Here is a 12,237-nt window from a genome sequence, read left to right as displayed (position 1 = left end):
CCAAGAAAGATTTCATTGAAACATTTGTTAATGTGCCGCATGTTCTTGATTTGAAAAACAATTTTTTAAGGTTTGAAAATTAGAATAAAAGAGCTACATTTTTAACATTAGCAAAGGTGCTTGTGAAATTTATGATGCTATTATATATGTTAATTTGTTGTAAAAATGAGTTCAAAATGACTTTTCCCTCTAAAGATTGAAAACATTCAATCTAGTTTAGTGGTCAAAGGAAAAGATCCTTCTTGGCTTTGACATTACCATCATGAGCATTTGCATTTCAAAATATTAAAATTCTTCAAACAAAAATAAATGATAATAGGTCTTCAATATATTTTTGTCCCTTCTTAGATTTGTTAATAATGTGTTTTTTAGTAAATAATAACAATCTAAATTTGCGAGCATAAAATCATAGAGGACAAATAATGTTTTAAAGCAAATACATAAGGACTCGTCTAATAAAATCATTATCTAATAGAGATAAAATATACTTAATTATTTTGATTGACTATTACTCTATAACACAATACGAGACTATTGTTTACAAGAGAAGTCAAAACCTTTAACTTACCTTTGCTTATACATCACAACAAAATGGTGTATCAAATAGCAAAAATAGATCAATTCTCACATGGTGAGAAGTCTACTAGCACAAAGCTGAAGAAACTACTTTTTTTTTTTGTTTAATTGTGACCCATCATTTTTTTTTACTCAAAGAAGGAAACTGGAGAAAAACAATGGATAATACAATTGGTAGCAAAAGCATTACAATAATCAATAGTGTATATACAAAAATATTTTGTATCCCTTTGTAAGACGTGACTCTTTGGTGATTGATTGCATTAACACAAAATTCTTAATGGATCTTATAATTTGATGTTACATTAGCATTTCTTTATCATTTAATATTAAAATAAAGATTTATGATTTTTTGACACACCTAAATTTTTTACATTCATTTGACACTGTCCTTACTTTTTAATCTTTTCTTTTTTGAAACAATACAAAAGTTTACACTTTTATAATCATTTTATCATTGTAGTCTGTTTCAAATGAATGTAAAAGTGTTTCATACCATTGCTCCAAAATAAAATATATAAATTAAAGAAAGGACTAAAGGATTCTCCAATGACTTTATACAGTTAGAATTGTGACATATTTTTTTAAATATTATATTTGTAAAATATCTTTCAAACACACATTATTTGTTAACGTGAGAGACTATTTTCTAACACTTCATATACCTAATTACAATAAAGTTTAAGTTTTATACATTCCTAATAGGTTCAGGTACTTGTGATTATTTTCTATCACTTGAGTTTTGAGTCAGCTATTCAAAAGTTATAAATAATTTGATTATATATAAAATGTTACAGATTTTTTGTTTCACTTATATGACTTATAAGCCTTCTAATTTATCATCTTTTAATTAAACATAAAATGTTGCATCATTATAAATTATCTGTTAAGAATTTACTTGGTGACTACTTTCTGTTATTTCGTGAGAGAGACAGTAGTACACATTATTAATTTACTAACTAAATATAAATAGTTAATTATAAAATTCAAACTTAATCGACATATTTAATTTCATATTTTTTACATGTAATTTCGTTAAATTATATTTTTTAGATATATTACTATACTTTTTTGCATGTGGGTGAATCATTTTGTTAACTTTTTGTTGTATATATATATATATATATATATGTAATTACTTATCTTTCTAGTATATGGTATTCTCTATTATTATCATTTAGTTAAGGAATTAATTTGAAGATTCATTGTATAAATTATTATCGTCATTTAATTTAATGATGCATTATATAATAATTATTATTATTATCTAATGTGTGTATTTTTCTCTCCTTTAATATTGCATTATTGTAACTTACCCATTATGGGTGCAGTGATGTGAATTGATGTGTTATATGATAAAATATTATTATATTGATTATTGTTCACACTTGTATTACATTAATTACAATTATATGTTTTGGTACGTTGTAAAATGTGAGAGCATTTGATATATGGTTATCTACTTGAAAGCGTATTCATTAATTTTAAGAGGCCTGATTTAGATGACGACAATTATATTATGTTTCCAACTATGGAAATATGTTATTTTGTTTATTCTTATGAAACATATGAATAGTTGAATAAGTATCCATATCGATCGGATATTATTTTGTTGCGCAAATTTTGGTATCACTGTTTAACATGTGTTTTTTGAATATAATTTTCATTTTAAATTAATGATTTTCATATTTTAATTACTAACTAATACTAAGAGAGAGAATATTAAATAAATCATAGATTATTATTAATTAATAATCAAAATATTAAAGTTAAGATACGATCATTCTTACATTATTGCCTAAGACAAATATTAGACTGAAATTGTGATAATACTCACCAGTTAATGGACTAGGACAATCAAAAAGACCTTAGTGCTAATAGAGATTAATTTGAATTCAAATAAACATTTATGATTAATTCTTTGACCATTATATTAAATTCACGTGCTATATTTTGTTATATATTAATGGTGTTTAAATCCCATAAGTTAGCACTTGCTTTAGAGTGTGAACCTGAACTACTTACAAAAAATGTATAATCTAAACTTTATCATTGTTTATATCTGTGATTACTTACTTATAGTAGAAAAAATTGCAATTATCTCTAATACTAAATCCTATTAATTTTAAATTATACTTCTTTTAATAAAATAATAGTTACAGTTTCTAATTTTAAATAGATACTTATATTTTTTTCATTTATAGTTGTAATGAATGACATCTATCTTTATTACATTTTTTGAAAAAGGACACTTATTTCCAATTAATTTTTTTCATAAAAAAATCTTTAATTTTTATATTTTAAAACTTCAACTTTCTAATTTTTATATTTTTCATTTAAAATTTTGTTAATATAATATTTTTAAATGAAATAAAAAAAAAACATAATGTCACTTAACTGAAACAAAAAAGTATAAGAGATATAAATATTTATTTAAAAACTAGATCAATTGGGAGTAATATTTCATTAAAAACGTTAGGAAATCAGATGACTACTTTAAAATTAGAGAAAATGTGAGTCCTAATCCTCCCTTAAAATTATTATTTTCACATTTTAGCGTGATGAGAATCTCCGTCCAATTAAATTTATATGTTTACTCTATTGTTATCTTTCACACACAAAAAAAACGTTATTATTAATATTTAATGCTGAAAAATAATTTCGTTTTAAACAACATTTTAAAAAGCATTTCCAACCCAAAATTATAAATAAACTGAAGAAATAGAACATAATGGGACCTACATTTTTAACGACTTTTCCTTCAAATTTACCTCGAGACAGCAAACAACTACCCATAATCATTATAATGTCTTTTGCATCAAAAAATTTCTTAAAGAGGCCGAAACAACATACGGTTTTTGTAGTATAAATTGTTGCAAAACCACTAATTTCATTACAATACTGAACTTCTATTGTTGGGTGAGTTATCTAACAATATACACTGTCTACTTACAAGTTAATCCATCTGCTTTAAAATATACACCATCTGCTTCTATTTTTAATATTTTGAGTTCGTACAAGATCAGTGAGGTTTTTTTTTTATTCTCAAAAAATTGAAGAAAATTAGCATTTTGATTCTTATTACATCACAGTAATCAATTATCTATTTACGTATTAAAAAAATCAGGTGAACAATATTAGTAGTGCTTATTAGTGTGATCTCCATGTAATACATCAACATGACACTTAAAGGTTCCTAAAATATATATTCATATATTTTAAAATAAATATTAGAGACCAAAAACTACGATCTTGAATTTTTATTATGAAAATAAAAAGAAAAATTTTAAAGAAACCAAAATCAAGATTAATGTACTTCACAAAAACCAAAAACAATGACTATTGTTTTAATGAGAAGAGAAAGTTCGATTTAAGCTGTCACTCAAAGGGGAGAAATCATTTTAGAGATAATGATACTTAACATTATTTTCATATTATAATTAATATTATAATTATTATTATTGATTGTAAAATAATTTTAAACCAATCACAAAATAACACGTGAATTATGTTAAAATGTTACTAAATAATATTATCAAAGTATCATTATCCATCATTTTAGTTTACATATATTATTTAGTTTAGTTAAAGCAAGTTATCTTAACAATGTGTGAAAGACAAAAAAATGAGATTCAAACATCACTATATACGAAACGAAAAGCATTTAGAAAACCTTTTAAGGTTTGATTATTACGAGGAATCACCCCTTCGAACAAAGCACACCCAAAAGAAAAAGGTAGTAGTCTGATATACTTTTATGAAACTGTGTGCCTTTTTTTTCTAAACTGCAGAAGATCCATTGCCCTTTTTACAGGAAACAATGGCCCCTGGGTTTAGAGTGAAAATGTTTTCCAACCTCTTAAGTTATTACCTGTTACCTGTTACCTGTTACAAAGTGTGTTGTTTTAAAGTGGTATTCTTCTGGCAGAAACAAAACTGGGCGAGGCTGATGATTAGTGACAGAAGCAATGCATGTTACAAAACGTGGAGAAGTAAAAATATGTACAAGGAGGATGGATGTCATAGGCAAAGATGTAAAATTTTATTTGAAAAAGGGGTGGGGAAGCGAAGGTGAGGCCCAAAGAGTGGGTCACAGAAATGCATTAATTTGATTTGATCGTTCCTACTCGAAGCAAAGATGGGAATCCAAATGGGAAAGCACCCACAGAGAGACACACATCATCTTAAAATATATTCTTTGCCTCCAACCTACCTTACTCATCACATCATCACTTCATTTCTCCTTATATTCCACCAACACGTACAATGGCTTCCCGTTCAAACGCTCACGACCCTGTCACGTAATTCCCAATAAATCATCAACAATCATCGCTCCACACTCAACCACTACTACTAATACACACAACCTCTTTTAGGCTGAACCAAAATTACACAACACTTCTACAACAAACAAGACAAATCACAGTTCAAAAGGGACCAGCTTTAAATTTAAAACATACATACATGTACCCAAACTATATAAAGTGCATCAGATATTTTCGTTATCTAGGCAACCAAACAAAATTTAATGGAAATCAAACCTACCATGCCAAACTAGGCTTGCAGCTAGCAACCAGTAGTCTATGAAAAACAGAAACGTGACAAGGTCATATTCAAATGTTGAGTCATCTCTCTCCTATGAGTGATTGAGTCCTATCTGATATTTATTAGGAGAGATAAGGATACAAGATTTGAACATGACCCGACATCTAGATAAGAGGATCCATACCTTCATTTCCGGTAATTCAATTACGCATGCACACTCCACTACTTCTGCTCCCACACGTTCTAAATGACAGCAAAGACAGCAATATAATCAAAATCCAAAAATGACATTATCTTGGGGAAATAATAAAGATGTTTAAACTGAGGTACTTGAGCAGATGTGCAGCTAAAAGTGTAATAAATACAGCTAGGGACGCATAGTGATCCAAAGAAACACATTACTGTGGCGTAATAACGATCCTAGTTCATGCATTCAAATTCAATAAATGAACAACACTGGGATCTACTTTATCCGTGAAATTCTTTTAGTCAGTTAATAAAATGAATCTCTTTATGCACTAATGATTCGAGTAAGAGCATGAATCGTGAAGTAATACACACTGTTAATCCTAATGTGCATACTTTGGTGCGTGTTTGATTTATTGATACCATGTGAGAGGACGAGTTGTGTTGAATATCTGTTGGAAGATTTCTAAAGGAAATTCAAACACACAATCTAGGTTTTTCCTTTCTATTTCAAAATGATAAATAAGAGTCAGTGCCAGGGAAAAAATCCCTGCTGACAAAAGATAGACTGAAACAAATGAACTACAGAGAAAGATCTTGGGGCCAGAGCAACTTTCAATGGTGTGGTTGAACAAATTAATAGATCACCAACATGTAAAACAATGTCATGTTCTGATAAAATAAATGTCCATCAATGTTACAATAAATGTCCATTTATGACAAGATTTCTTCACAGGAACTCACCTAGCAAATCCATAGCTGCACAGAGTGTTCCTCCCGTTGCAATCAAATCATCAACCACTAAAGCACGTTCACCAGATTCAACAGCTCCAACATGCATCTCAAGACAGTCCCTTCCATATTCAAGAATATATTCTTGGGAAATAACTTTTCCTGGCATTGAGGGAAGCTTTTGTTAGAATAAAACTAGAAAATAAACAATTTATAGTAACAATCTCAGCCAAACCTTGACAAAGCCGGAGCAACATTTCAAGAGCAATTTATTGAAGCACTTATTCAAAATTTGTTCCAATTTAGTCATGGTCTCATTTTAGATGACCTGGAAGGCAGATTATAAAAGGAAAAAAGATACAGAACGAAAGAGGGTGATCAAGGGGCTAAAAAGTCTAAAGACTGCACATCATCACTTAACAATAATTTGTAGACTACACTTTATAGTGAGCAAAAATCATCACAATGAAACTCTGGATACTAATCAGGACGAGCATCACATAAGTAAATAACATAAACTGCATAATTCTAGATTTACCACATATTTGCTAGGTTGAAACACAACAAACAAATACTTTCTCTTAAATATACTAAATATCAGTACATGCCAAGTAGGTTAGTTAAACCGTGAATCGATGATGAACCGAATGAGAAATGTTAAAGAACGAGTGATACAATCAACATGGAAATGAAAGTAAGATCTTTTAAATAGGCACTAAATTGTACCAGGCAACTTCTTTGGTTTCCTCAAAGGAACGAACTTTGCTCCTATAGCCAGTGCAATGGGAGGACCAAAAATAAAACCTCGAGCTTCAATTCCTACATAACATAATTATTCATCAGAACCACATAAGCGACAATACAGGCGCTATTGCAAATGACATGTAGTTCAACACCATCAAGGAACCGTGTATTAGTAACAAAGTGCTACATTACATGCTAAACCCAAAAGGAACAAACGACGTAATATATGATCGAAAATTTGCTTTGAAGTGGTACCAGGGAATCTTAAATGTTAGTATCATCATCTTCAAAATTTATCATTAAATAACATGAATTAGACAAATGATATATAATGCATAGAGAATGTGACCATAACGGATGTCAGAATTTGACTAAGAATTCCAATCTAAAACCCTATAAAACCAGTAAAGGATATAAATAAAAGTGAATGAGAAAGATTGTGACAGATTGAGAATTAGTTATACACAAGAGGATCAAAACCACATCGGCGCTAGTCATAGGTTGCCATTGCCAGAAGTAACTAAGGCCTTCTGGTAAAAAAGATGCAGCCTTATTCAAGCACGCTCACCTCAACACTCCCCCACCCACCTCCCCCATGTAAAAAGAAAGAAAAGAAATAAAATAAATAAATAACAGTAGAGGGGATAATCGGAATCACCTTATTCTCAAAACAGAAGCAAACACCCAAAAGTCGAAAAAACAATAGCAACAGATTTAATATATAACAGTGCCAGTTGCTAAAGGGCCTATTAATACAGTTACCAATCCACAATAATGCGGATAGGTAATACGTGATAATGCTGGACTCTATAATTGAAGAGAAGCTTCCGGAAATGTCTCACATTTCATATATATATATATATATATCCACATTCTAGAAAACCCAAATAACCACACAAAGACAAATCCTAATGCAAATGAAAAAAGACAAGTGACACCCAACCCGATTGCATTGTGTTTCATTTTCTAATCATACATAAAGAACCAAAACCGGTGCAAAGGACCTACAAGCAATTCAGATTTCAATTTACCCCTAAACTGTACACAAAATCAGACAGTGATAAATGGGGCCTCCAATCTAATCTTTGTTCTAACCAATAAAAAAAGTTTGCATCGCTACAACATCCATCCCAAGGCACCGAATCAGACAGAACAGAACTCAACCCATAATAGCCCCAGTTTCATAGCATACAGCATGTCCTCCTCGACATATCACACTAAACCCTCCAGCATATCTGGTCATGTCGGGGGGAAAAGGTTTAAAGCAGAAAAAAGCTGCAACAACGCAACACACACACAGAGGAGACACAAAAGCGAGAAAACCAAGCACGACGCACAGTGGCGTAGTACAGAACTAGTAGCAGTTCCTCACCTGCACCTATAAAGTGACGCTCAAGTTTTACCAAGGGTTTAGTAACGTAGAAAGGAACAGGAAAGTGCCACAGGATAGAGAAAAAAACAATCAAGTAAATAAATAGTAAACAAAAAACAAGAGTGAAATGGAGGAACCCACAAACGAAAGACAACAGTAGAAGGGAGAAAAAAAGAGAAGAGGGAGTTGAAACATGCGTCATGCGGGTCCACTTTGCACAAGTTGGAAGCGATGACCAATGGTGGTTTTTCTCCATGCAAATTGGATCCAGGCACATCTCCACGAACAACAGAATTTCATATTTCAGAATGGTAATCAGTGCGTTGAATCGGAAGCATGGGTACAGTTCCGTCATCTTATTTTTCTAAATTAACCTTCTATTTTAGCTTTCAATAGTATTTTCTAATTCGATAATCCTAGGTTAAAGTACATTAATTGCGCCAAACTAATGGATACTCCACAACCACATTGTATACAAAAATTTGTTCAATATAAAAGTTGTTTTTTAAGTAATAATGACAAATTATCTATCCGTTATCCATTTCATATTTCTACTTTATATTTTAATTATATTTTAAAATCAAAAAATAAAAATATCTAAATACTAAAACTAATTTACACCTATTTCAATAATACAAACAACTACAAATCAGTAATATATTTCAATAATATAATACAAAATACCCATTATTGTGTATAATCATCATTATTGAATTTATTTTTAACAAAACAACAAAACATGTTCAAAAAATTCACAAACAAGCAAAGACCTTTCGCTTATCTACGTTGTAAATCATATATTATAAAAAGCGGGAACAATTAAAAAGTTTTGTGGACAACAAGAAATGGTTATAATAAGATGAAAACTTATTGGGTTCAGATTCGGATTTGATATTTCTGACAGGTAGGGCTCATAAATATTTACACTGAGATATAATGGGTTATTTTTTTTTTTTATAAATGGTACATAGTAAACACCATTAAATCTGGACATGAGAGTAGAGAAAGTGAAATTGAGAGTGTAAATTTGTATATTCGACTCTTGTCCGATTATGTTTTTCTATAATGAATCCTATAAATTTGAGCATGCACAAGCATTAGAATGAAGAAGCACTAAAATCACAATAGAAGAAAATTGACTTTTAAGCAATATTGAATGGTTGCTCCTGTGCCACAGTGTTATACATTCTAATTTCTTATAAATGCTCATTCAAACATTCTAAAACTGAAAAGAGTGAATGAGTAATTCTTAGCATACACAAACAAGATACCTACTAAAGGAATGTGCCATTTAGATGAAAATCGAGGTTACTGTCACAGCCAATTTTGCATCAGAACAATATTTTTCTCTAGATAACAACAATGCTCGATTTTAAAAATATTGGAACACAGAACCCTCAACAGCAACAAGATTGTTGAGAATTCCAAGAAGGGTAAATGTGAACCCAAATTTTAAGAAGGAAATTTTGTGTAGAAATCTATAGCAATCAGAACCTCTTTAATGTTTTGTTTAGTGAAAAGGGTCACGGTGAAATAAGAAAAGGAATGAATTTTATATGCTTTGTATAATAAAAATATTGAACTTTTCTTTTTTCAAACAATGTTTTCTCTAATTTAAAAAGAAAAAAAAACACAAACTTTTAGAGCAATTTTATAGAAAAACGCTCATATCTAACCTTAAAATAAATAACACCTTTCTCGTATTTAAATGATAACTATTTTGTATATTTGTAAAGTAACACTCTAGCTCTTATATTTTATTTAAAAATATCATATATGATTTAACATAAACAAAAAAATATGAAAAATAAAAGTAGTAGGTACTACCGATATTTTATATGCTTTTTTAATTAACTATATTTTTAACTCTGGTGTAATTTTTTAGTGACATTTATTTCGCGTTCTTTACTCTTGGGTCCTCTTTGTTTGAGAATATATAAATAAACCTAGTAAAAATGAAAATGAGAAATAAAAGATGAGGAAAAACATGTAAAAGAATAACAAACACAGTAAGTATTTTAAAAAATTACGTTTTTTCTCTAAAACCATAGAATACCCTAAAGAACTCAGCCAATCATTTTCAGCCATGCATGATATTTTCATACACATGCCAAAAGCAGCCATTAGAGAGTGGAGATGTCCATTTCTTCCACTAAGACAACATAGTCAAACCCAAAATACCACTCTCAGAACCCACAGTGACTTCCATTCCATAATGTCCCTCAAAACCATTCAGAAGCACAACCACACCATTACTGCATACTCTCCCCAAATTTCTCCTCACCCTGGACCCCACCACCTTCTTCAAGCTAACCCAAAATCACATCAACTTTTTCAATGTTGATCCATTTTTTTTTTTTCAAAAGTAAAAGAACAGTGTTTTTTTTTCCTTTTGTTTACCTGCAACAACAGAAATGTTTTTGCCCTTGTATCTCTCGACGAACAAATCGATTGTGTCCTTAAATGCTTTCGGATCAAGCAATAGAGTAGTAATGTCTTGGAACATAATACCTGTCATTGCAACCAAACAAACAATTAGAATGGAAAGTAAAAGCAAGAAAAAAAACACTCTCAAGCCTATCTAGCTTTCTAGAAACTGGAAAACGGAACCGAAACGAAATATGAATTCAAAACCTCAGCGAATCCGATGTCGTTCGTTTTCTAAGTCCAAAAAACATCGTTAAAAAGGAAGGAGACGAAGAAGAAAAAGAAGATTAAATAGGGAGAAAAGGAACCGGATTTGGGGAAATTTGGGACGACACGAATCTTAGTTTTGATGCCATGAAGACGAGGATCCTGGTCTTTGTAAGCCGACATTGTATATATAAGTGGGGGAGTGAGTTTTGAGTACTACAGTACAGAGAAGAATGGGAAAGGAACACAAGAAAGAGAAGAGCATGACCCAGATATTTATAGAGAGAGAATGCGTTGTCGAAGATACACACATCTAGCAAGCAATTTGTGTGCAAAAAGGGAATATTCAAAATATTTTGAAACACATTCATATTCAAATAAAGTTACTGGCAGTGTAAAATTTAATAAAAAAAATGTCTTAAATACAAATTGACGTGTGACGTCGCTATTTGTTCCACTGTGTGGTGAAACTCTCAAATAAGATTGCGATCTTTTAAAAAAATGCACACACTATGGTCAGGATTTATTCAGGGTATGAAAGACTTTTAAAATTTGATAGTCATTGTCCAGAGGGGAATGGCGTATATAAAACCATATAATATATATTCTGGGATTTTTCTATGTATCTTTCATGTTGTAAGAGTATTGCCCATAAATCTTAAAAAATATAAGAAATATGTCTCGTGTTTATTGAATGAAAAACCTTAAAAGTGCTTTTATTTTGTAGTCAAAATAATACTAATTAATTTTGTATTTAATCCAACCAATTGCTTTGTCAGATGTGTATCTGTATCCATACCACAATTATTTACCTAATTTCTTTTTCTATTGTTTCCCCTCTTCAATGCTTGACTTTCTCTTTTCCTTAATACTGCTAATTTCATTTTAGTTGAACGCGTGAAATTCGAAATAGTTTTAATTCATAAATTTTATTTCGTATCACTCTACGAATGATAGAGACTTTGTTATTTTTAAACACCTCATTAATATTTGTCTTCTTTTTTAATACATACCAATATTCATTAATATATATTTTTTCTCCATGTGTGTTATTCAAGTATCATTTATTATTTTGAGTGCGATAGTATCTTTTAAAATGAAGGCACTCTCTATATACACCTCAAGCTATTAATTTTTTCTTATAATTTTCCAAATTTTATATACATGTATTTATATAATATCTTACTTTAGAAATATTGAAATATTCACTCACATAACCAAAAAAAACATCCTTTGAGACCTTTCATGCCGTTTTTAATAGTATCAACTTTTTCAATTAAACAATGGTCTTTTGTTTCAAATAATGAATAAAAGATTGTAATCATCAGGAACAATAAAAGGCTGTTTATTTTCAACGTGGTTCTTACACTCTATTTTCTTTCTAAAAACAGCAGAATTAGAAAGAAACAAAGTTTGCAAGGGAAAATCGGATGTTAGAAAAAAAAATT

At 30.0% G+C, this 12,237-nt stretch overlaps 1 protein-coding gene across 4 annotated transcripts; it reads right to left on the bottom strand.

Moving 5' to 3' along the window:
* Positions 1-4,594: 4,594 nt before the first annotated feature.
* LOC124819517 (adenine phosphoribosyltransferase 4-like) lies at positions 4,595-11,059 on the bottom strand. 4 transcript variants are annotated; one of them, XM_088100443.1, is made up of 6 exons: positions 10,891-11,059; positions 10,556-10,666; positions 6,766-6,858; positions 6,052-6,201; positions 5,306-5,364; positions 4,595-4,870 (listed from the first exon to the last, which is right to left on the bottom strand). In XM_088100443.1, exons 1-6 carry the CDS (start codon positions 10,970-10,972, stop codon positions 4,811-4,813), a joined length of 555 nt encoding a protein of 184 aa, XP_087956569.1. In that variant the 5' UTR covers positions 10,973-11,059; the 3' UTR covers positions 4,595-4,810. The 4 variants fall into 4 exon arrangements, with proteins under 4 accessions (XP_087956569.1, XP_087956570.1, XP_047147014.1 ...); XM_088100444.1 differs by having other exon boundaries at positions 10,790-11,034; XM_047291058.2 differs by lacking the exons at positions 10,556-10,666; positions 10,891-11,059 and adding an exon at positions 8,156-8,525.
* Positions 11,060-12,237: the final 1,178 nt, after the last annotated feature.

This window comes from Vigna umbellata, chromosome 10 (assembly GCF_029865625.1).
Source record: "Vigna umbellata cultivar VRB3 chromosome 10, Vumbellata_1.0, whole genome shotgun sequence".
NCBI lineage: Eukaryota > Viridiplantae > Streptophyta > Magnoliopsida > Fabales > Fabaceae > Vigna > Vigna umbellata.
Note: the sequence above shows the minus strand (reverse complement) of the source record. Positions and strands in the feature narration are given on the sequence as shown.

Bases quoted from the DNA above. Each gene is read 5' to 3' on its own strand.
- LOC124819517 (XM_047291058.2), bottom strand. From the start codon at position 8,510: ATGACGGAACTGTACCCATGCTTCCGATTCAACGCACTGATTACCATT. The intron at 6,859-8,155 runs GTGAGGAACTGC...TATGTTATGTAG, and splicing joins GCGTCACTTTATAGGTGCAG to GAATTGAAGCTCGAGGTTTT. The intron at 4,871-5,305 runs GTATGGATCCTC...ATTACGTGACAG, and splicing joins TTGAATTACCGGAAATGAAG to GGTCGTGAGCGTTTGAACGG.